The 25,215-nt window shown below is 42.2% G+C and overlaps 1 protein-coding gene across 1 annotated transcript in view; it reads left to right on the plus strand.

Moving 5' to 3' along the window:
- The window catches only part of LOC144768431 (BPI fold-containing family B member 2-like), a 117,878-nt gene that overhangs the window by 83,757 nt on the left and 8,906 nt on the right, over positions 1–25,215 (plus strand). Inside the window, exons 13-14 of the mRNA XM_078652077.1 lie at positions 13,933–13,978; positions 23,872–23,935. Of these exons, the coding sequence (XP_078508203.1) occupies positions 13,933–13,978; positions 23,872–23,935 (110 nt within the window). The remainder of the gene's footprint in view (positions 1–13,932; positions 13,979–23,871; positions 23,936–25,215) is intronic.

The following is a 25,215-nucleotide window of genomic DNA, read 5'->3' on the forward strand; positions in this document are numbered from 1 at the left end:
TGTTAGTGTTCCTGCAGGTTTCCTGCATTTGATAGTAAAGCAAGGTGTCCAGTGGGGATGGCGTAGTTTCAGCCGAGCGTGCAGGAGGGGGGAGAAACTGGCCATCCGGGTAGAGGTCTGAGTTGGAGCGGATTCCCAGTGATGCTGTGCAGTGAGCCATCCCTTTGTTGTGCAATGGAGGTAAGGAGGGGTTTTCTGATAGTTTCATTGATGGCACATATAGTGTGTCAGTGCCAGTCTGTTTTACAGCGACCCTCCCATGCCTAGCGGATGCACTCTACAGTATTAGTTTCGGATAGGGGTACCTTATATCCTTGAATAATGCTGTGTGAAGCGGCGGCCATGGGGGGGGGGGGGGCGGTATTGGTCGGTTTCTGTCGCCCAAGTGCGGGTGGAAGGGAGGAGGATCTAGCCAAAAATGTAAAAAGCTGGCCTGGGCACAGTAAGCATAGAGTTTAAGATCAGGAGCCCCCAGTCCGGTGCGTGCACAAGGAAGCATCAGAGTTTCATAGGCAACCCAAGGCTGCCCGCCAGCCCACACCAGCATAAGTATGTTAGACCACAGCCACTTAAAGAATAGCAACATGAGAGGGAGCGGGATGTTCAGAAACGATATAAAAATGTCGGTAATAACACCATTTTAACTATTGCGATGCGACCTGCCAAGGAGAGGGGGGATATTCCATGTTGGGATTTAAGCCTTGAGCCACTCCATCGCCCGGCCATTGTTTGCTTTTCGGAGTTCATTGGGTTCTCTGCCCAGCCACACCCCAAGGTACCTGGTCGGTTCTGTGGCCCACGTGTGCACAGAAATTCAGTTGGTGAGGTAGTGTTGCGTCAGTGAGGGGAAACAGAATAGATTTGCTCCAGTTTATTTGCACCCTCAGTGCCCGCCAAATCAAATCACTTCCGTTGTCATGGGGGCAAGATTTTTGAGTGGGTCACGAATATATAATGTGATGTCATACGTGTACATAGAGGTAACTAGACTCCGGGTGGAGAACCCAATACCATGTTCTGTGTGGTTTTGGTGTAGGCGAGCAGCCAGGGTCTCCATCGCGATCGCCAATAGGATCAGGGAAAGTGGGCCTCCCTGCCGTATGCCCCTAGTGATCGCGACGGAGTCGGTTATCTGTCCGTTAACTTTAATGCATGACGAGGGTAGCATATATAATAAGCATATTTTCTGGATGAAATGAGAACTAAATCCCAGGCGGCTAAGGAGTGAAAAGAGAAATGGCCATTCCAGAGTGACAAATGCCTTGGCGGTGTCTAAAAGAGCCGCCTCCAAGGCAGTGGGGGAATACTAAGGTGAAAGACAGAGAAGATCGTGCACAAGTTATGTGATGTTGCACGTCCCAGATTGAAGGCAGATTGATCGGGACATATGATTAGGGGCATGAGTGGCAGAAGACGACTCGCTAATAACTTAGCAAATATTTTCGTGTCAGTGTTAATTAAGGAGAGAGTGGAATCGCAGCGCTCAGGCAGTTTGTCTGGTTTTAGTATGAGTGTGATCAGTGCCTCCAGGAGAGTGGGAGAGGGGCAACCTATCATGACCGATTCTCTATGCATTTCAGCAAGGTAGGGAATCAGAATAGATACATAGGGGCAGATTTATGAAGGCCTTGCGCCGCAGGTGCGTCATTTTTACCATGGGAAAAAGTGACGCACCTGCGGCGCAAGGCCTTCGTAAATCTGCCCCATACTCTTTATAAAACGCAGGAGTCAGTCCGACTGATCCTGGCGCCTTGTCACCCGGCAAGGCAGCAATGACATGAGCAATTTCCTCCGCCGTAAAGGGGGCATCCAGGTATTCTATATGTCCCAGGGTGAGATGGAGCAGTTCAATGGAATCGAAATATTGCAGTAAAATATCCTGAGGGCAAGTTGTACTGGCTGTGTATAGTTGAGAGTAGAAAGAGGTGATAGTATCTGCTATGGTGGCCACTATTGTCAAGCAACTCAGTCACATATGTGGCGGCTTGGGGAGCTCGCAACAGGTTTGCCAGTGTTTAACAAGGGCAATCGCCTACCCCTTATTGTTGGGCATGTGCCGCCCTTCCAAGGTGTTTCACCTCACGCTCTGCCTCAGTTTGATATTCAGATAGCTTTACTCTGATATTAGCCAGTGTGGCAGGGGAGGGTTAGCGTTGTACAATTGGTCCACTATCTTCATTTCCAGTTCTAGCTTTTCCAAAGAGCCACGATGGCCCGCAGTACCCCAGACTGCTTGACGATGCAAACATTGCGAATAACTACTTTAAACGACTCCAAGAGAGTGGATGGGAAATCAGCCGACCCCTTGTTTAAGTAGAAAAAACTTCAACATGGAGCTGCTCAGTTCATCTTTAAAAATGGTGTCTTTCAGGGCTAAGGGATGTAACCTCCATGAGAGCATGGGCAGCAGAGTTTACAGGAGCTTGAGGGATAGGCGGACGGGAGAATGATCTGATAGCGTGCGCACCATATGATCAGCAGAAGAGATCCAGTCAGCAACGTCCCCAGTCACCAACCATGGGTCTATATGGGACCACCAGTTGTGCGTGGTAGATATGCAGGTGCCCTCCTGTCTGCTGGGATGTATATGATGCCAGGCATCTGTAAGCATATTGTCTAGCATCAGTGAGTGAAGTGCAGCAGTAGCTTGGGGTTGTTGCAGGCTAGTGCCTGAGCGATTCATAGTGTTCTGTGGGTCGATATTCAAGTCCCCACCCCACACAACGGGGCACAGCCCATGTGAAGAGATTATCTGCCAGAGATGGAGGAAGAAGTGTGGGTCATCCAGGTTAGGTCCATATATGGCTGCCATACCTAATGGTTGTGAGTATAACATGCCTGCCAAGATGACATATCTCCTGTAGTGTCCACATGTGAGTGTGTGGTATGTCATGGGAGGCCCTTTTGAAGTAGACTGGCAATGCCCCTCATGTAGTTGGAATATACTGGCGAGTGAGAGGGGCTCCACGAGCGGGCCCGTAATCATGCTGTGTTGGATGTGGAGAGGTGTGTCTCCTTCAAAAAGAATATGTACACACTGTGTCGGGCGAGATAGTCTAGATTTCCGATGGTCATTAATGCCCCTTATATTCCATGTTAGTAACATCACGTCAATCAGTAGTTAGGTCTAGTTGGCATTCACCGTCTTGAGCCCTCGTGGTGTCGTTTAGGGGAAGAGAACTCGTAGCTTCGCATGCAGTAGTTGGATCACATAACATAAAAGGTAACTGGTACAAACTATTAAGGAAACAGAGAAGTGTCAATACTGACAATAACAGTCCTGGCACCCGGTACCCCAAACAGCCTACCCAAGCCCACCCCCCTCCCACTACAATCCCCAAATCAGGTTGAGATGCAGTTCCCTCCCTACCCAGAAACCCCCAACTTGGAGAATGGAGAAAGTACATGGGACTCAACCCGTTGAAGCACGTGGACTCCGCTGGAATGTCCCCGGCCAGAGGCAGGAGGGCCAAGCCGAGAGGTACATCGGAGGAGTTGCTTAAAAAGTTAGTGAGCTTTCCTGGAGGGAAAATTAATGTGGCTCCACCAAGGAGCCGAGCCCATGGATGCGGCCACAGGGTGTACCATTCAAACAAGCAGGACACTGTGGGGTACACTAGTCATTGTCGCTGGTGGATCCGCCAGCATCAGGCACTGGAGATCTTCGTGCATGAGTTTTTTGCAGCTGTTTAAAAGAGGTAATGGCTGCCTTGGGACCAGTGAAGTGGCGTGGTTTGTCGTCAGTGTCAATGTCCAATTTGGCAGGATACATGAGAGCGTATTTGATGTTCAATTGTTTAAGCTGTCGCTTGATGGGTAGAAAGTCTTGTCTGGCAGCCTGCACAGCTAGGGTGAAGTTGGGGTAAAAAGAAAGGGTGTTACCCTGATGCCTAACCTCACCCCTCTTACTGGCCCATCGCAAAATTACATTGTGATCATGGCAGTTCAAAATGCGAGCAATTATTGGTTGCGAGGGCCCCAGGGGGGTCTTTGGCACAGGGAACTATGCGCCTATTCAACTATAAAAACATTGGATAGGACTGCACCGAACTGTTCTCTTGACAGTGATTCTACATAGTCCTCCATTTTGATAATGGAAGTGGACTCAGGGACTCCATTGATCCGAAGGTTATTTCAGCGGGAGCGGGATTCAAGATCTTCATTTTGGGCCCTGATGATCTCGAGAATTTTGTCCATTTTGAGCAGGCACTGGAGGTTTTTAGTACTAGTATCGTCAGCGTCCGATACTCTAGTTTCCAATTGGGTGATCCGGCTGTCATGGGAATCCACACGATGATTAAATTGGTCTAGGCGAACAATCTTAGAGTCTACAGTCATTAAGCTGGATTTGACCTCAAGTGTGGCAACCTTCAAATGTTATCTTGTGCTGTTTAGCATCAGGTTTCCCGATTGCCACTGCAGCTGTACGTAGGGAGTAAGAATGGCGATCGCCAACCGCAACTTGGATAAGCTGTGGGTCCCTGGAGACCCCATCAGGGCCTACCACGGACCCCCAATGCAAGCTCGAGGCGCAAGCAGCGGGGGCACAAGTACGAGACAGGCAAGTCTAACCATGCACAGTCAGGCCCAATCAGGCGAGCATCGCAGACCACACATCCGGCGGAGGCAGCAGGGATTCCCCAACCAGCTGCCCCCCGGGACCCGCAGCAACAAAGGCCCTCGAAGGTGAGTCCAGATGGGTGTGGCGCCTCCAGGATTCTGTCGGATTTAGTGCTCGGCTGGCAGAGCATACTCAAAGAGCAGTCATCTTGGTGCCGGTGAAACCACGCCCCCCATCTCTTCCTATCCTTGATGTGGATACTGTATCAAAAATTCATAAGGGGCTAAAAGAATACCCGCTGTTTTCAAGGCACATGAAAGTTGGAGGAGAATTTCCAACGACCACTAAGACTTTTCCAGGGGTGCCAAACGGGGCAATAAGACATCTTGGAGATGAAAGTAGTGACACCCAAGATCATTTGCTGATCTTTTCTACGATCCAAAATCCTTTAAGTTGCCCCAATCCTCTGTTAGATTAGCCTCAGAAAGCATTTTTGATCAACGCGCAAAGCAGCAACGTATTACCAGGAGCATCAGCAGAAGTGTAGGGGCAGAATCCGATACAGCTTAATGCAAATACATCTCCCCAAAATTTGGTCCTGAAAAGCCTGCTCCGTCAATTCAGCCATTTCTAGTGAAACCTATTTTAAGGACTATGTTGCCAGAAATTCGAGAGCTTAAGCTTGCTTGCTCAAGCTCAGGAAGTAACCCCGTTTCCCTAGGGGTTGAGTAAAATCGAGGAGATAATACTGCAAATACCTGCACAACTGTAAGAATGGAGCCGAGACCATTCCCTGATTTGGGATGAAGATATAAACCCAATTCAAAAAAAGATGGCTGATAGAAAAAATAAAATTAATGAAATTGAAAATTTTGCAAGGAGATCTAATCTACACTTTATTGGAATACCTGAAGGCACTGAGAGGTCGGGGGTTATCAGACCACTACTCAGTTCATGGAATCCCTGATTAAATCCCATATTCATATGGATGCCCTATCCAATCTTTCCATTATGCGGGCCCACCGGATTAATGCTCCGTGCCCACCAAACTTTAAATATCCCTGTACCATTATTATCAATTTTGCAGACTATTGTTTAAAAGAATGTATCTTGTCATTGGCTATTCAAAGGATTTATGTTGGCATATCCCCATCTTTTCAGATATTTCTGAGACAGCTGCACTCAGGTGGATAGATTTTGTAGGACCTCTGGGTCAATTTAAAGCTTCAGGGATGCAGACTTCAATAGTACAGCAGTGGAAACATAAGGTTCTGCTCAAAAGATTTTTTCACATCTTTACATATTTAAAGGAAGTGCAAGGCCTTCTGAAAGATGTTGAAAATTCGGCAATTTGAAGGGATACCCATTTTTGTGTTTCCGAGTACTTTAGGGTCTTTCTTCTTTGTTTTGTTGAGGGGTGAGCTAGTGTAGGTCCCATTCCTTTGAGTGTAGACATGTGCAAACAGTCAAAGAGGCGTAAGCTCTGCAGAAGGACTCACAAAATACCCAAAGTTGAGTGGATACCCCCTTTTTGTGTTTGTTACATGGCCTTTTTCGTTTTTGGGATTGGGGATCCATCTGAATGTCTTTCGAAACAGGTGAAGCCTGTTGAAGTAAGATGAGGATACTGCGTTGATCTGGCAGGTCATAGTGAGTGAGGATTCCAGTATGATGCCGAGGTTACGTGAATGCTCCATGAGTTTAGGGGGATCCCACTGCAGCGGGTCACCAGGAGTCAGTTCAGTAAGCGCTACAGGGGATTGGGGTTATGACAGATTGCACCTATCTTAAGTCCTATATCTATACAAAGATTTCTTGGTGCTACGGACCAGAGATTCAAAATCCCCTAAATCTCCAAAGACATGAAAATGTCCTTACATATAAGCACAACAAGAAATGATCCAGCACACTTAAGCAAAACAGTGACAAAACTGCATGTACATAGGTTAATCATTCAAAAGGCTGAATCAGTGATCTTGTGGAAGTTCCTTCTTTGTGAAGTTTATTATCAACATGAAAGCAGGCCAATACCAAAACATTTGTGACAAGACAACGCCAAGGAGGATATAAAATACTTGTTGAGACGTATGCTTTAAGATTGTTCCTCAAAAAAAGAAAAACACTGGAATTGATGCAAAATGACTTCTATATAACAAGATTTATTCCACCCTGAAGAAGTCCGTGAACGACGAAACGCGTTGGCAATGGCTACAGCATTTTTAATGAAGAATCAATAAAGAATGAACTTCCACAAGATAACTGATTCAGCCTTTTGAATGATTAACCTATGTACATGCAGTTTTATCACTATCTTGCTTAAGTGTGCTGGACCATTTCTTGTTGGGCCACCAGGAGTCATCCCAGGCTGAGGGGGTGGGACCCAGGATGAGTACTTTGGTCTTGTTCTACTTGAGCTTGAGGCAACTATCTTTTATCCAGGAGGCAAAGGTCTTCCTCTAGCTGTGGAGGTTGATTCTGACAGCTGTGGGTTTGTTGGTGAGGGAGAGGATCAGCTGGGTGTCATCAGCATAGGGCTCATGACAATGGAGGCGAGGGGACCATGTGGATGTTGAACAGGGCAGGGCTCAGGGAGGAGCCCTGGCGCACTCCGCAGCTGATCTTTGTAGGTTCTGAGAGGAATGGAATGGAGGCGGTCAGTACAGGGCCTTGTCACAGATGCCGGCATCGTAGAGTCTTGTGATTAGGGCGCTGTAGGAGACAGTATTGAAGGTAGCCAGGAGGTCCAGTAGGATGAGGAAAGTGGATTTGCCTTAGTCAAGGAAGGAGCGGATGTCATCAGTGGCGGCGCTGTGGTTGCTTTGGAAGCTTGATTAGGAGATGTCCAGAAAGTGGTTCCCTCTGATGAAGTCGGAAAGTTGGGGGTTGATAGCCTCAATGACTTTAGCTCGGAAGGGGAGCAGGTAGATGGGTCTGATGTTCTTGAATTTTGTCGGGTTGGCAGATGGCTTCTTTAGCAGGGGGCTGATCTTGGCATGTTTCCAGTCATTGGGGAAGGTGGCGGTCTTGATGGAGTAGTTGATGGTGTGGTGAAGCTCGGGGTGATGGCGGTGTCTGCTCTATGGTAGAAGTGATACTGGCATCCAGAGTGGATGCTCCTCATGGTCTTCAGTGTGTCGTCTTTGGTGAGCAGGATCCTGTTAAGGAGTATCTGTTGGGGTGCAGCGTGGTTGCGTTCGGTGGTGTTGGGCATAGTGGGATGGCCTTGGGTGTCAAAGCTGTCATAGAACTGGTGATTTTGTGGTGGAATAAGGTTCTGAGTTTGTTTCAGAGGTCTTGAGAGGGTGGGGCGTCTGTGGTATCGTTGTTGGGCCTAGTGAACTCCTTGACAATGTCGGATAGTCGATCAATCCTGAAATGATCGTTTTGCAAGAGACACACCCTAAGAATATTAACCCTAAGATTCTGATTCCAAAGCAATAATCTCAAGTATATTTTGCCTCTGCCGGATGTGATATGCGTGGAGTCGCAATATATCTGGCTAGATCCAAAGATTGGGCAATCAGGAGTTATTAGGGATAAGCAGGGGAGATGGAGCTGGCTAACAGGCGGGTTCAAGGTGTTCCGTTCAATTTAGCTAACTTTAATGGTCCAATTTCCAATGAAACTTGTACTTGAAAAAATCTTTATAATCTAGCTATGTGGCTGAAGAGCCTCTGATTGTTGGAGATGATTTTAACTTTATTTAAGATCTAAGATTTTGATACTTCCAACAAGGCCAAAAAGCAACCCAGCCTTAAACTGCCTCGGTCTTTGCCACAATTAGGCAGAATTATAATTTGTTCAAACCGGGGCATGTTGACCACCCACACGAGATGCAATATACATCGTTTTACCTCCAATTCAATTCTGCATCTCAGCACATTGTTTCCTAGCAAGGCAGTACGGAGAATCTCCGTACTGGTTTCTAGGAAAGTTTGTTTGGCTACAGGACTTTGAAGCTTTAGGCTTAGATACTTTCGAGCTCTTGAGGTTAATAATAGCCAAATCCTTCTCAGCTCGCTCTATTGTATGCATCCATTTTGAGTCAGCAGCATTTAATCCCATCAGGCTAAAATGGCAATTCGATAGAACTCTTTTATCCAATCAGGCCTGGCTGTCTGAGACCCAGATGTTTATAACAAAATTAATTTAATTAAATCCCCAATCATCTTCAGTGTTTGTGGTGTGGTGAGCCCTTTAAGGCTATGCTTCAAAGCTGTTTAATTATGTATAAGTATCAAAAGGAGCGCAAAGTCCACATATGGGAAGTACAGCATGCTGTTGAAACAGCACAATCCGCCTTAGACAAGGCAAGTCCAAAGGAAAGGGATAGGATAAAAAACAAATCATGTTGGCCAAACGAAATATGAGGCACTTTTTTACACTGGAGGACCTTTCAGCAGAAATAATATGAGGAAAGTCAGATGTCGGCATATTTTTCTCTTGGTATACACAAGTTAAACAAGACTAACGACGTATCCCTATGATCTTAAAACCTGTTTAAAATTTAGGCCTGTCTGAGGATAGAGATAGTGAGGAAATATTTTAATAGCAGCAGACACTCACATTCTGATTCAGACTATTGATTTTTTTCTCATCTTCAAGGTACTGCGGCTATTATAATGTTCAACACTGAAAAAGGTTCGATTTAGGGAACTGGGACACCTTGTTTTTCACCTTGGGCAGATTCGGGTTTCCAGACAGCGTGGCCAACATGATCTGTAACCTGTATCAGGTCGCGGGCACATGAGTCATAATTAACATCAAGGATGTTGGGGTAATTCAGGTGAAAGAAGGCACCTACCAGGGGTGCCCTATGTCACCTATATATTTTGCTCTTTTTATTGAACCTTTGGCAGCAAGAATCCATAGCGCTGCCTCCATTAAATCTCCAATCAAAGAGTTGTTCAAGATCAAGCTTTTTGCTGACGATATGGTTCTTTATTTAAAAGTAGACATGGTCAATACTGAGTGTGCAATTGAGTGAATACTGATATATAAAAAAGGAGATACAAGATCAACCCTGGAAAAATAGAGGGCCACATGTACGTAGCATTTTCTCAATCGCAAACCGCCTGATTCCCAGAAAAGGGTCATTAGCAACTGGTAAAAAGCTGTTTTATATGTATCAAACCCTATTTTGTGATTTGGTAACCTATTACAGAATCGTAAAATAAAATAGAGATTAAATATTATGAAGGGGCAGGTGTCCCTTTGCAATAGCAACTTGCAGTGGTGTCTATGAATGTTTTGCAACTCAAAAGTGGTCGCAAAACATTCCCTTTTTTACCACCAAATTCAATTTGTTGGTAACCTATCCGCAAACGGGAAGGGGACTCCAAGGGACTTCTTCCCTGTTGTAAATGTATGCAAACATATTTTTTAAGAGCTTGCAGTGGTACCACTGACCACTGCCTACTCTTGAAAAATTAAAAGAAAACTTTGCATTTTTTTAAACGCATGGTCGTCTGCTTTCCCCATCAGGCCACAGTTCCTGTGTTTTTAACGAATCCCAAGGGGTTGCAAATGGCGATCTATCTCATGAATTTTAATGAGGTAGGTCAATTGTGACCCACTTGGAATCGAAACAGAGTAAAGCACACTGTTGTGCATACCTATTTGTTTTTTCCTAATAGCGAATCACAAAAATTCACTAATAGGAAATTGCCAACAGAAATGTTTGTACATGTGGCCCAGAGTCTCTTTTATTTAACACCTCATTAATAGTGTTGCGTTTGAATCTACAGGAACAATTTAATAGATATCACCCGGTCCTCTATTTTGGGGTTCATGTGTGAAACCAGCAATCAAATCTGTTTCTTCTCAACTATAAAGCCATGTCAGACAGAGTTGAAACCCTGCTGTCAAGATGGGTGATTCTCCCTCTGATATAAATTTGGAGAGTGTCATTAATTTACCATATCTATTTTACTTCGATTTCTCTTCCTTTTCTCAAATATCCCTATAAAAATTAATCTAAGTTTTTTAAGGGGTTATATTCCCTTATTATTGGATTTGTGTGGAATAGCAGGCCCTCACGAGTAACATATTCCATCTTGGAATTAGATAATGGCCAGGTAGGACAGGGCCTTCCGGACCTTTAGGTCTCGTATAGGCAGTGCTTGCGCTGTCTCTTCTAAACTGCTGTATTCAGGCAAGGAATTGACACTATACCTACTTTACGCCCTTCCTTTTAATTGGCTCCTGTCACTGTCCTTTGTAAACTGTGGCTTATCATTGGTCAATAGGCTTAGTAGTCTCTCCTTAATACCGCCTTGTCTCATCATGTAACCACATAGGAGTATAACCCTGTTACATGTGTTGTTACTCAGTAGGCTTTAATTACAGCCTCCAAGCACTATTTGATTAGGTTAAATGGTTTTCTTCTGCCTGCTGTTGGAGAAAGGACTGGCTCTCTCGCAACACTTTCTTTTTTTGTTTTTTTTAGCACAGCACGCCGCCAGAGATATAATGGTTCCAGTGACTTTGGTTTGTTGTTTGCGGCGCCGAATGCGGTTGCATGTTTTTTTCTACCTACATGTTAAATTTTTGGTCTTAAAGGGCCCCATTCCACACTTTCCTTTTAATGGCAGCTGTGCCCCTTTCTTTAGACACGGCTTGTCTAAATACATGTGCATGGCCCGATTAAAGCAAAAGCGAAGAATGGGGCGCATTTGTAAAAAAAGCATTTCTGTTTGTCAACTTGAGAAACAAATGCTTTTTTTTTGTAAAAGCGACGCATGCCGCGCTTTCACTTTGATGGCGGCTGCACACCTTTCTTTTGACGCGGCTCATCCAATGAAAGGGGCGCGGCTGCCATTAAGTGAAAACGTGGCATGGGGTGCTTTTACAAACACGCATTTGCAAAGCCATCGGACTCTCATTTGCAAGAGTTTAAGCAATTGACATTGTAAATGACAATGCCTTTAATTTATCTGTTTTGAAAATCAACACATAAAGAAAAGCCATTGTCATTTTCAATGGCAATAGCTCAAACTCACGCAAATGCAAGACCTATTCCATTGCAAATGCTTGTTACTCCTACTATCAGGCGGCGTAGTTAGATGCTATAATTAGTAGAAAGGAGGTCTACCGTGGGCTAGATAATTTTCTACTATTTAGGATGGCCCAAGATTCAGAAACGGATCTTCCTCTATTCCTTAAAATGGCTAGGTTGCCGAAACGGACAAGCTATAAGATGTTATTTGACACGAATGCTATATTGAAATGGTTTTTTTCGAGAAAGAAAAGTGCCGCCTTGTCATAAGTTTGTTCGGCTACGGGATTGTGAAGCTTTAGGCTTAGATACTTTCGAGTTCTTGTGGTTATGTGGCATTAAAATCAAAGGTGGAATGGACACTTGTAACCGCGTTGTATCTTTTTCTCTGCCCCACACTCGAGTGTGGGGCGTAGAAAAAGATACACTGCTTTATACGACTCTTTCACCGCGTTCATGAGGGTTTTTTAAGGAACCAAGGTAACGTGGTTACAAGTGTCCATTCCACCTTTGATTTTGTTCAACTAACCAGGAGAACTGAATGGACAGTTATTCCTCCTCCCTATCTTCTGATTAACCTAGTTATGTAGCATTAGGCAACTTTCTTATCAGAAACCAGCTCTTCATCTGGACAGAAATGCAGCAACGTCTGGAAGAAGAATGCAATAGTTTTTGGAATAGCTTCATGCAGACCTTGGAATTCCCCACTAGTAATTGCCAAGAGATGAATGAATCCACTCAGGGCCTTTTTCAGTTGCTAGTTCGAACTGAATTGCTGGAGATTGGTAATTGGTACAGGTTTCTAAGGAAAACCTCTGATTCACCCTTGATAAGAGATAATCTAAATAAACTCACAGAGGTAGCTGGGTAGCAAGTGTCTAATGGTGAATGGGAGCATATTTGTATAGTTGGGTATAAATACTTTACAGCTGCAAATTTCAAAAGCATGGGATTCACCTCAAGATGGATGGTCTATTACATCCCACCTTCCAAAAAATGTATCCAAATATCTCGAACCAGCGTTTTTTAGATGTTTGCAGCAGGATAAAGGGGATAGGCTCCACACTTTTATTTCTGTGTTCCAAACTGGGCTGGTTCTGGCAGGATGTGTTTCTAAGTCTTAGTGACTGGTTTTGACAGTGTTATTTGGTGTATCTCCTGCTACCCGGAAACATATTATGTATGCTAAATATTTCCTATTTGCCGCTCTATCTGCCGCGTGATCCCTGATAGTCAAGTACTGGCGGTCCCAGCCATGGCCCGTGGAGGGAGTTTCGGTGGGGCGGAGTAGCGGGGCGGGGGAGGGGCAGGGTGGGGGGTGCTAAAAACTGGAGTATGGATAATTGAAGGTAAGTACACAATTTAATTAATAAAACGAATTTCGTAGCGCGCCCTGCATCGCATTTTGAGATTCAGGGATGCGCTCCCACCAACCACATCATAATGCGGTGATAAGCGCTATCCTGGCTGTCGGGCAAACCATCAGTGGCGATCCAACTCACATCCTAATCAGGCACTTACTCTCAGCTTAAATCTCAGGTTAATATATTTCTTGTATAGAAATGAAATATATATATATATATGTAATGTCACTTTTGCAATGAGAAAAATCTGTGTTGGTATATTAGGACTGTCTTTGATTATTTTGATGTCACTGCCCAGTGAATGAATACACTTCTTTTTTTTTTTTTAAAGAGATAGGACACAGACTTTCACATGTTCTTTGAATTTCGGGTATCAAATTTTGTAACTTCAGGAAGCATATCCATATTTGCAATCGCCACTTAGTTAACAACGTTCAAGTGGTGATACATTCAGTTGGTTTTGCTGGTGACAAAACTTCCAAAATCCTAACTCAAAAAACTTTCTGCAGGAGGTGTTTGAGAAGCTTTGCAATTTAAGCAGCCACGGTCGGTAGTGGGAGTATCTGCCGGACGGGGACGTTGGGAGGGGGAGGGGCAGGGTGGGGGATAGTAAACTATGGATTACAGAGGTTTACAGGTAAGTAAACATATAAATAAATAAAAGGAATTTCGTTGCTCGCACCGCATCGCATTTGGGGATGCAGTACATGCAACGAAATTCATTTTATTTATGATATTTTAACTTAGCTGTAAACCTCCGTAATCCATAGTTTAATACCCCTCACTCTTCCCCTCCCCCTCCCCACGTCACCGCCCGGCAGGTACTCCCACTGCCGACCGCGGCTGAATTTAAGTTGTGCTACCTACATATTTTTTGCTGAGAGAGGTATCCTCTAGTTTCATTATACAAGTTATGTCACAATGTTGTACTTTATGCGTATTCAAAACTCAAGAGATTACACAGTGATGAAAGATGCCTTTTTCTAACTCGTGACTAATTCTTTCTTCAGGGACATCCAACTAACGGTGGCCACTAGCAATGTTGGACCATGTCAGGTATGATTCCCCTTACTGTGTTTTGCAAATGTTCCCATTTGTCAACAATGAAAGTGAAGAACTGCACATACAACTATGGGAAAGTAATCACGTTTAGGTACTAATCTGCATCAGAGATGTACGAATGACATGGGGCAATAATTTCTGTAAGGCTAATCCCAGGAAACACAGGAACTTCGAAAAGAAGGGAGTAGTGGGTCTTTTTTCAAGTGGAAAAAGATGTGACTCTTGCCAACTGGTTTGAAAATGCTGTGAAATATCACCTGCTTGGTGTCTTCCAGTGACTCTTCACTGTTTACCACACCAGTCTCTCTGGGGCATATTACCAACGTTCAGCGATATTTATCGCTAACGATGCTTAGCAACGAATTTTTTAACGCTAAGCATCGTCAGAAATTATCGCAGATAAACCTTGCTATTATCAAGGTTTATCGCAAAAGCGATAAAAATCGGCCGCAATGCATGAATATCTCTGAAAAGTCCGCGATATTCATGCATTACCGAGCTAATGCTCCTAGCCATGTTATCCACCTACCATTGGATAACATGGCTAAGAACTGCTCAGGGGCAGGTGTTAGCTTTTGGAGATATTCGCGCTTAGCGCGAATATGTCCAAAAGTTGGTAATAGGAGATAGCGATGTTAGCGACTGTTTTCAGTCGCTAACATCTTGGCACGCCCACTTTCCATGTCATTAGTGATAAATTTCACTGACATGCAAAGTGGGGCCCAAGATGGTCACTATCTCCTACTAGCTGTCGCTAACTGGTGTTAGCGACAGCTAGGTAATAGGGAGATAATTTTATCTCAGCTTTCTTGGCTTTTGAAGCCAAAAAAGCGGAGATAAACCTCCTTGATAATATGCCCCTCTGTTCGGTTAAATAGCAGAGCCTCACTCTTTTGATCAGCATTTCCTGAATGAAGTTTAATGTCTCATTTAGACATGCAACAAATACAAATTAAATAGGCATTGGCAAACCCAATAGGCCTTGCTTTTTGTAGTTGAATGGTTTCTTTTTGTGATGGCTGGTAGTTGGGTGTGTGGAAAAACACATCACACACCGGGACAGCAGTTGATGCAATAACTGAGGTAACTCAGATTGGACAGTAGACTATCTCCGCGGCACACAGACCAACATGCATACGCTGCCCCTCATGTGATAATCTAAAATGATTGTTGTCTGAGACCTCAGAAAACCAAAAAATATTTAGTTTGTACAGATCTAGTGCCAGTCAACTGTAACATAGCATAGTTACTTTACAGGCTTTTTAAACCTTACAAGTTAAGGCTGCACACACCACAGCCAACCACCAAGCATGATAGAAAGCACCGGCTCAACCTCAGGTAAATGGTGATTGTTTTGCCTGTGGGTGGCTGACATGCTGTGGGAGTTAAAATGATGTGGATCGTGGCTGATTTGGTGAATTTGTAGCTTTGCAAGTGCGGCGATCTATTGAGGTTTGACATTGGTGTTGACAGTGGGGGTATACACAAGGCTGATGATGAGTGAATAGTGTGAGCAGCTATTTTTATTATCAGTTAGTTATGATGTGGGGATATGGGTGGGTAGCACTACTGAATAGTGTATACAGATATGGAAAGTGCAGCCCATAGTGATCGATCAGTGGTACATACTGAGTTCATACATATGCAGGATCACTGATGCAATATCGATTTAAACAGTATTGTTTGACACAAATATATCAAAAACATTGTTTACCAAAATATCGTGTCCCCATACTTATAATGGTAAGTACAAAAATATCGGGAAAAAACAAAAGATTAACACTAATACCATACACTAAAATACAAGAATGTCGATTTTTTAAAATGCAAATAGAGTTTAAAGTAGTAAAGGTCAAATATTTGATATATTCATTTACTATAATGGAAATTAAATGTATTCCACTAATATTTAATACTATCTATAAATATATAATTATACAAAAACACAAACACATATGTATCCACATATATGTGTTTGTGTTTATAGCAATACATAAATATATATATATATATATATATATATATATATATATATATATATATATATATATATATATATATATATATATATATATATATATGTGCATGTGTGTGTGTGTGTGTGTGTGTATGTATATATAGGGTAACATATTTATTAAAATCACGTGTTTAACATTTGATATATTGATGTCTGTGGAAATAAAACACACACACACATTTATATATACAATTCAATAATGAAGGCATTTTAATTAATTTAGACACTAAATCAAATAATAAAAATTGAAAACTCCATAAAACACATTCACTAAAAATACTATCAAAAGTAGGGAAATAATTGGATGTTGGAGGGATTACATTTTTTATTCCCATTCCCATCTGTGGAAAAGTAGGGAAAATATTTACTTTAAACAGATAACATATTGGAATAAACCTAATCATTTATAAAACAATATACACCTCTTACACAACTCTTAGTTTACATACACATATATATAAACATTATACAATTTACATAAATAATAGACAATTTTATAAATAATAATCAATTAGAAAAGAATACTTATTAATTAATTAACTGCAGACCCTATACCCTACAAGCCAGCACCTAAGACATAACTAAAACAAAAAAGTATAACATAAATTCCATAATTAATAATCAATTAAATAATTAATTCAACATTTACTGTTAACTATTGATTACTTAATAAACGTTCCACCATATACCCCTACACCCAAATAATTATTACCTTTTTTACATAATTATTAATCAATAAACATATTAATAAAAACTTATGAGAAAGTCATCCTTGTTGCCCTGTTCACCTCCATTTTTGAATGATACTGGTGGTAACTGGCTCTGACTGTGCCCAGTGAGAAAAACTGCCAGTTTCATTTGTGCCCACTGCAGATTATTAGCTCCATAGTATAACACACTGAAATATTTTATTTAAGTATAAATATTACTAGGAAGGACTAAAAAATGTCACTCAAGACTTAATATTTGTAATGATAGATCCAACAACTTACCACAGTTGACTTTATCATACCTAGTACAGGAAAGAAGTTATAGGACTTTCTTTTCTGTGAGCTAAAATCTCTCCTGAGTGGCCAGCCTTAACAGGCTTAGCCAAGCTGCTTGGATGAGGTGATAAGTAGCCTAAATAGAGCAGAAGTTATCTGGTGGCTGGAGGCTCTGCAGCTGCAGAGAGCAGGCCAGCATGGGGGCTGGGTAAATCAAACTGGGTTTCAAAGAGAGCAGGGCAGAAAGAAATTCCACCCAGACCTACCCGCTCTTCCTGTACCGCCAAGCATGATGCCAGCCTCAGGAATGAAATTTGCAGGGGATCTGGAAGGGGAGTGGAAATGGAAATGAGCCACACCTGTAGCCTGGTCTTACTTCAAAGAAGAAGAAGACTCCATCTTGAATTTTACAGTATAGTGCTTTGTGGAACAAGAAAATGACACACTTTGGAGGAAGCTGGTATGCTTTTGAGTGCCACCCTGCGCCTCATTGAACAGGGGTGCCCTCATGCTTGTCGCCCCAGATTATTGAATACATATGATACAGCTGAAAACAACTCAGATCTGCTTCTCGAAACTACAAGAAGAAGGACTGCCCAGCTGGAACCCTAGTTAGCAGCCCAAAGGTTTGCAATGTGAAGGACTGCTTCTGCTGCACACTGGAAACTACAACACTGAGGACTTTGCCTTGGATAAAAAATGATTAAAGAGAGGACTTCCTGAAAGCAACAGGTTAACGGAGCTCACCTGCACCATCTTTCCAAATAAGTCCGCAGACTGGAGTACGTCCAGAGGACTTTTTAGGATTTGGCCAAGTGCATTGCAGGAATTGTGGTTCCAAACTTCAAGGGACCTTCTCAGATGTTCTTAACCCTAGGATATGTGTTTTGGACACTTTGAACCCTCAAGAGGAACTTCAGGAAGAAGTTTCAGAAGTTTAGAGAAGTTTGGAGCAACTTTTGGAAAAAGCTCCATAAGACCTGCCCATCGACGAGAGTCAGGCCGCCAACATCATACCACGACTCCACATGAGTTTCAGATATGTCTCGCTGAAAGCTCTGGAGGTCAAGACTTACAGGATTTCACTGAGGCCTCACACTGAGCCAAGCCGCTGTCGTTGACTCAAAACCCAGCCTAAGAGGAGCCTCCAGAAAGTTTCTAAGAATGAGGGCAAAACATTTTCCCCAAACTTGGACTTTTCCCCGGTTAAGTGCGACCAGATGTCCCAAGTTGGTGTTAAATGTTTTATGCACTGGCAAGTGTTTATTCTTTAAAAATTCATATCTCTGGTTCCCTAGATTGCATTTTAGTTGTTTTACAGCCATTTTCAAAATTAAAATATGTCCTATTTTTATGAATTCGTGTGAGATTTGTATTGTGTGTTTTGTCTTACTTATTCAATGTACTGGTGTTTTTGAATTCTTTACACACCTGTCTCCTAAGTTAAGACTGCCTACTCACAGCTAGCTACCAAGGGTTGAGACAGGGGCTAATGTGTTGAGACCTTGACTGACCTTTATATTGCATTGGTGGCCTTATTGCTAGTGGTAGGTGCATAGTAACCCTTACCAATAATCAGTATAAAGTTCAAAAGTAATATTAATCGCATACTTACTTATAAATTATTAATTAATGAATAATTAAATATTACTTAACTCACTTCCCACCCTATCACTCTACAAACCTAGCAACCCACTGTAACACTATAAATTGCTATTAGTAATTAAATAAAAAATTCTAAATCACTCGAAATTGCAAGCTATATTTAAAAACATTAAAAACTATTATACAAACAATAATGTCATAAAATAAAATATGCACTAAAATACATTAAAATATTAAAACAATTAGATTTTAAATAACTATATTATTGATATCGATAGTAAAAACAACAATATTCCTAACAATGATATTACTTACCTATTTCTGCATCACTCTAAATTTGTATTACTATATTTTCCCCGTATATTTCTATCTCCCGATATTAAAAACTCAAACTGTTGTCCAAATACCCATAAGCTACAAACACAAAATAGAAAAGGATACTTTTCAGATTTGTATTTCTGTCTTGGTTCTTGAAAAGGTACAGCTGCTTTTGCTTGCATAACTTTCTGCTCAATTCTCACCCAACCCTTGGTTCGCACCTTAGTAACGGCCTATCTTGGGACTTTTTAAGCTTAATTTACATCAGAATAAGTCTGTTTTAGTAATTTAATGGGCAATTCTCACGTTGATGTAGACTCACAATTCCCTATGTAAATTGCACACTGGGGACACTGACCATTCACACTATATCAGGGACTTAGGAGATGCACCAATGCTGTACTGACTTTATCAAGACAACTTCCACATGAGTATTGTTTGTTAAAGTACTACAACTGAATCATGCTGGATTATGCCAATTTGAATTTAGAGCATCATAACGAATGGAACGCTCACTCTTTGACTAAACTTTATGGAACTGGTGCTATAGAAAGACCTAAAGCGGAAGATCATAGAAAAAACAGAGGCATGCCTACCGACACCAAGGCCAGGCTCAGACTGAATCCAAACTTAATTAATGTGAATCTGCTCTTGCAATGGGCCCATGGGCTGGCAAGTACCCCCTGGTCAGCAAGATTTTTCTTGCATGGGCCGTCCTAAAGTGCGGCAGGGAGCATGCTGATGGTCAGCTTTCAGAACATAAATGGGCCCCTGTGGGGAGGAGATCTTTGCCTAGGAAGCCGATGTGGCTGGAGTGCATGGACTGTGGCAGGGTGGAGTTGGGTTAGTGCAGGCTCAGGTAGATGACTAGATGCTCCAGGAAACTGAAGAACATCTAGGTAGCTGAGGGATCTGTTGCTCAGAGGAGTTAATCTGTGTCATCCTCATTTATAGTTGAAAAACCTCCGGCAAACATCAGCAAAACAATCTCTTACACACTGTTCTCACCGCCTTAGAACTTCTACACACGTCTCACAAATTCGGTTTTCCTTTTGCGCAGGGGGTTAGATGGTGTCTCTGGCAGTGAATCGCTCCCAAATGTACTACACATCTAACGAATACTGACTCCCTCCATACAGAGCTGACTCCTGAAAGTGCAGGACCGGCGGCCCTGAGGGAAAAGAGAGAGGAGTTATTGAGGGTGCCCAACAGAATCCCCCACTGCCCCCAAAGTCAATGGTAAATCAATGACTGAGGATGCCCTGGTTGCTATGTTAACATAACGTTTGTACACTTGTCAAGCCCCCCAGACAGAGCATAGAAGGATACAAGATTTTTACCAATTGCAGTTTTGGGATCTTACATTGTCCTTCTGATGCTCTCTGAATTCAGGAGGGGTCAGCCATGTCTCTCACCCTGCATACTGAGAGGGAACAGAGGATCAGCATGCTTTACCCATCCACACATCATACCAAGCAAATGCAGCATTACTAATAAATAACTATTATGTGGACCATAATGACCCAGATCCAAAATAAAAATTGTAAAGGCCATTTTCATAAAAATAATATCAAAATGCCATTCATTGCAGTTCATGGGTGCTTCAATCTCCATCCATTGTAAAATAATCCTTATGCGGACTGTTTCCACAACAGACAGCAACCAATGCAGAGGGGAGCTGGTCATTAATACCTTTCGTGTTTTTGTATGTAGATAGATTACCTCTAGGAAAGAGAGAGCGAGATAGCTGAAGCTCTCTGTAGGATTTGCAGATATTAAGTGAAAACTCATGTTTACCGCACCATTTAAAATACAGGTAGCCAGACAAATCTTAATAATAAACGTGCATTCACTAATTTACATATTCCTAATTATCCCAATAGCATGGTCTATCTAACTCGAGTAATCCCAACTTTGAATGGCATTACACAGATGTAACCTGGTGCCCTCACTGTATTTAAATGCTATGGTAAAACTCCATGGCTTATACTATTAATGCAAAATGTAATATGCTGTGCTAATCATGGGCCACTCACCACACTCAAAGGTAGTCTAAAATATATCGCACTTTAAGCTTCTGTATATAAACTATATATTGATATTCCTATTTAGTCTGTAATGCAGAAAATCTAATTTAATCAGGCAGTGAAAGAGGGACAGTTGCACTTCTAATCCATCGGTTTCCTTTACTAAGAGGAGCATGGGCTACACTTGAAATATAACGGATTTGCATGGAAGAAGTGCAAAGAAGATACATTTTAATATTATAGAAGACTGCTGTTGTACAACATTTTATATAGTGAATTCCATGATAGATAGGCAAGGCAGGTGTACTCTAACTAATGACGAGCCTCTTCGGACTATAAGGTCATTTAAGTAAAGCTATAAATGAAGCAGAGATCATAGAGAGTAGTGAAACAGACATGATGTAAATCGGGAGTAAGAGGTATTGTACCAGGTAAATGAAGTTCTAGCTGTAGTAATATGGCACCTACTTGTGTGACCTCAGTACAGGAACAATTAGGGCTGACTAATGACTCTACTTATGTCCATGCCATTTCTGCCTGCTTGCAATAAATAATAAATAAGGGGCTTTCCCTTCATAATAGAGAGCCCAAAGCCATGTATGAATGGTTTGCGACCGCTATTGCGGTTGCAAAACACTCGCAAATTGCCACCCTCTTCAAGAGGGTGGTAATGCACTCTCAAAAGTGAGGGGGTCCCCAGGGGATCCCTTCCCATTTGCAAATGCAGGGAAAAAATATTTTTAAGAGTCAGGCAGTGGACCACTGCCTGCCCTTAAAAAATGAAACGAAAATGTTTCATAAAAAAAAAAAGAAAACAATGCATCCCATTTTCCTTTAAGGAAAACAGGCTGCATTAAAAAAAAAAAAAACTTGCTTTATTGAAAAGCAATCCCAGACATGGTGGTCTGCTGAGTCCAGCAGGCCACCATCCCTGGGAGGGCCAACCATTCCTACTGGGGTCGCAAATTGCGAGCGGCTCTTTAATATTCGTGAGCCTTGCATTTTGCTACCCCGACCTCTCCTTATCCATGAAAGACCAGGTGGCGGTCGTTTCAGGCACATGCTTTTTCATGCTGAAGCTCCTTCGTAGAGTGTTCTATCTTCTACCTTTATCTGTCCGTAAGATCCTGCTCCAAGATTTAGTAGTCAGTCGTCTGGACTACTGTAATGCACTCTTGGGTGCAGCAAATGAGATGCTGCTAAATGGGTAGCAAGTAGTCAAGAATACAGCAGCACAGTTGGCTCTGAATCTGCCTTCCAGGGCATCCTTCATGCTGTTACTGAAAGGTCTTCATTGGCTCCCTATCCGTGACAGAATCAAGTTTAAAATCTGCTGTCTGGTCCATAAAACTATCAATGACAGCGGGCTAAGGTATCTGGTGGAAAAACGTGTCCCTTATTGACCTAGCAGAGCCCTGCGTTCTGGTGGGAAGGCTCTGTTAGTCGTCCATCGGTTAACAAACTACGAACTGGGGGCAAATCTTTTACCTATGTTGCCCCACGTCTCTGGAACTCTCTTCCCATCACCTTACGTATGTGCCCTAATTTGCTTAAATTCAGGAAACTGCTGAAACTGAACTCTTCAAAGATTGAGCGCTTTGACTCCCCCCTAGCTGCTTAGCCGTGGTCAGTACTGGGATACCCCTACCAGGGTGATTCAAGTGCTTTATATATGTTGCATTCATTCATTTAATCAGTGTCTCTGATACTAGTACATTGTAAATTGTGCCTCGCAAGTTGCGACTCACAATCAAGTGCAAATTGCGATCCACAATTTACAAGGGTCGTACATCTGGCCCGGTATGACTATTAATCAATTGTGTCTCAATGCAAGTCAAACTGAGATTTTGCTCTTTGGTGCCACCCAATCATCCCTCATCTTCAGACAATGCTGATCCTCTATTGACAGTGCAGTCTGTAAGGAATCTCTAGCTTATATTTATCACTCGCTTTTGACTATAGGGTAGCTACTGCAACCAAAGCACAGCAGCTCACGACAATCTGTACAATCACCCTGGTTATAAACTGTGGTTCAGTGTCTCATATCTCAATTTATTGATTCATGTAGTGTTTTTCCTTAAATCACTATGTTGTTTCGCAAAATATCTGCATGTGCCCCAAAGCAACTTGGACAAGTTACAAGTAAAACAAAATAGAGCTGTTCATACTGTGTTGGTTTTAAAAAAGTTTGTTCTCCTGTTCAAGGGGCCCTTGGTATGGCTCACTTTCAGTCGAGGATCTTTAAAAGTTCAACACAATGGTCTGATCCTACCTATCTGAAGGGATGCTTCCCATTTCAAAAACATAGTAGAGATATGCACTCTACCAGGAACTTCACATTTTTTGGGCCCAAAAGGCAGCAAAGTATTGCAGTCAATGTTTTGACCTGCAGCATCTTCAGTATTGATTATCACTATATCATGAAGGTGAAGTAGATCTGCATTTAAGATTAAGAACTATAAACTGCCCTATATACTGACCTTGACAATATATTGATAGCCAATATTGTGGAGTCACTTTGGTTGCAGTTTGAGATTGCTGACCTTGATATTGTGACATACACCTTTCTCAGATGAAAGTAGGTCACTTAGAGTGACCAAAGATAAGATCTTGAATGTGCAGCCCTCATACCATGTCAATGTTTTTAATTGTCTAAAGTTCAAGCTGAAACAATGTGTATGATGTATGTCTCTCTGAATTATTGCATCTAGTTACATGCTTTACCTGCTTAATCGTCAGTGCCTAACCTGTAATGTTTACAGTGTTTGAGGAACCGCTTGAAGTTTGATCTGTTTTGGCATTGTATACTCTACAACAACATAGTTATGAGTATCTCAGGAGCACCTATGAAGCAGGCATGGTACAAATGTAGTGAAAAAAGTGAGGCTTGTGAACTAGGATACGCTGAATTAACTCCTTTCCTTTGTTTTCTAGGCCTCTAACCTCCAAGGATACATTTCCTCATACTTTGATCATGTGTTCATGGCTAATGTCAATTGTAAGTCTCATTCTTATATTGGTGCCTACAGGGCGGTGGCTGAATATCTAGTTAATGACAAAATATGTGTTTTAATTGAAGGTTAATTAGAGCTTGATTTAGAGTTTGGTGGATGAATTACACCAGCACAAACATGACAGACATCTCGCCTTCCTTATTACAAGTGGATTATAATATAATATACTTATAAAAAGTTGGAAAACTATCCGTCACAGTTGTGATGGATTATCCATTTTCAAAAGTCAAAATAATACCAATAATTTGCATAGTGTCCTAAATAGAAGTGGCAATTCTTTTCTGTCCAGAGAATGCAGAAGGGATTCTCCAAGTGAGTTCCTCATTTGCAGTACTAGTTATATCACAAGTGGACAGGATCATGACAGGTACTCACAGTGGACCCTTTTTGCTGCAAGATTGCCATTCCTCCCATCCAATCTTGGAAAGTCCATGACAGGCTGGGCAGGTCACTATAGCTTCATTCTGAATGTGCCAGCACTGTATAGACCAGTTTAACCAGGCACTGTACTCTGTGGTTAGATTGTATATGCATGCTGATCAAATAATTTCAGAATAGTCATGGGCAGCTGGGTTGATATAGGCTGCCAAATATGCGTGGTTTCCCTGTGTTTGACCACAGAATAACCTGATTTTTCTAGTCCGCCTCTCCGGTGGATATTTGCAGTTTGTCTCATCACAATTTACTCCCTAATGAATTAAGAAAAAGAGGTAGGTTTAATCACATTCACATCCTATTTTAAATGTTTACATGCCCTTATTCTTAAAGTGTTAATTTCTGCAATAATTGTTCTTCACCGTGAGGTTCTATCTAACAGTAAAATAAGTTAGAGGGGCAGATTTTTTAATATTTGATGCAACGGAACATAGCAGGAGAACTTGCTATCTTTCATGAAAGGGGTGGAGCAGAAGTGCACGCTATCTTTTAACATGTGCTGTACTTCTACTGACTAGCACAGGTGCACTGTATGCTGACTAGCACTGATGCAGGCATCTTTGCGCCATGTTCCAATGGTGCCTGTCTTACAGACAGAATTGTTTTTGTGCAGGAAGGGATACCTGTAATTGTACATTACATGGAGGACACTTGGTTTCCATTTTGGGATGCCCAGGCCCGCTTGCTGAAGACAGAGTGAACAGAACATGTTCATTCTTACCGATCACAACACAGTATGTTGCCATCACAGTGCTCATGCTGATTAACTCCTGGTGAAGGAAGTATATTTCCACTACTTTGAGGGTCGTGCTTTGGGCACCCCAACTGG

Source organism: Lissotriton helveticus, chromosome 7 (assembly GCF_964261635.1).
Source record: "Lissotriton helveticus chromosome 7, aLisHel1.1, whole genome shotgun sequence".
NCBI classification, from domain to species: domain Eukaryota; kingdom Metazoa; phylum Chordata; class Amphibia; order Caudata; family Salamandridae; genus Lissotriton; species Lissotriton helveticus.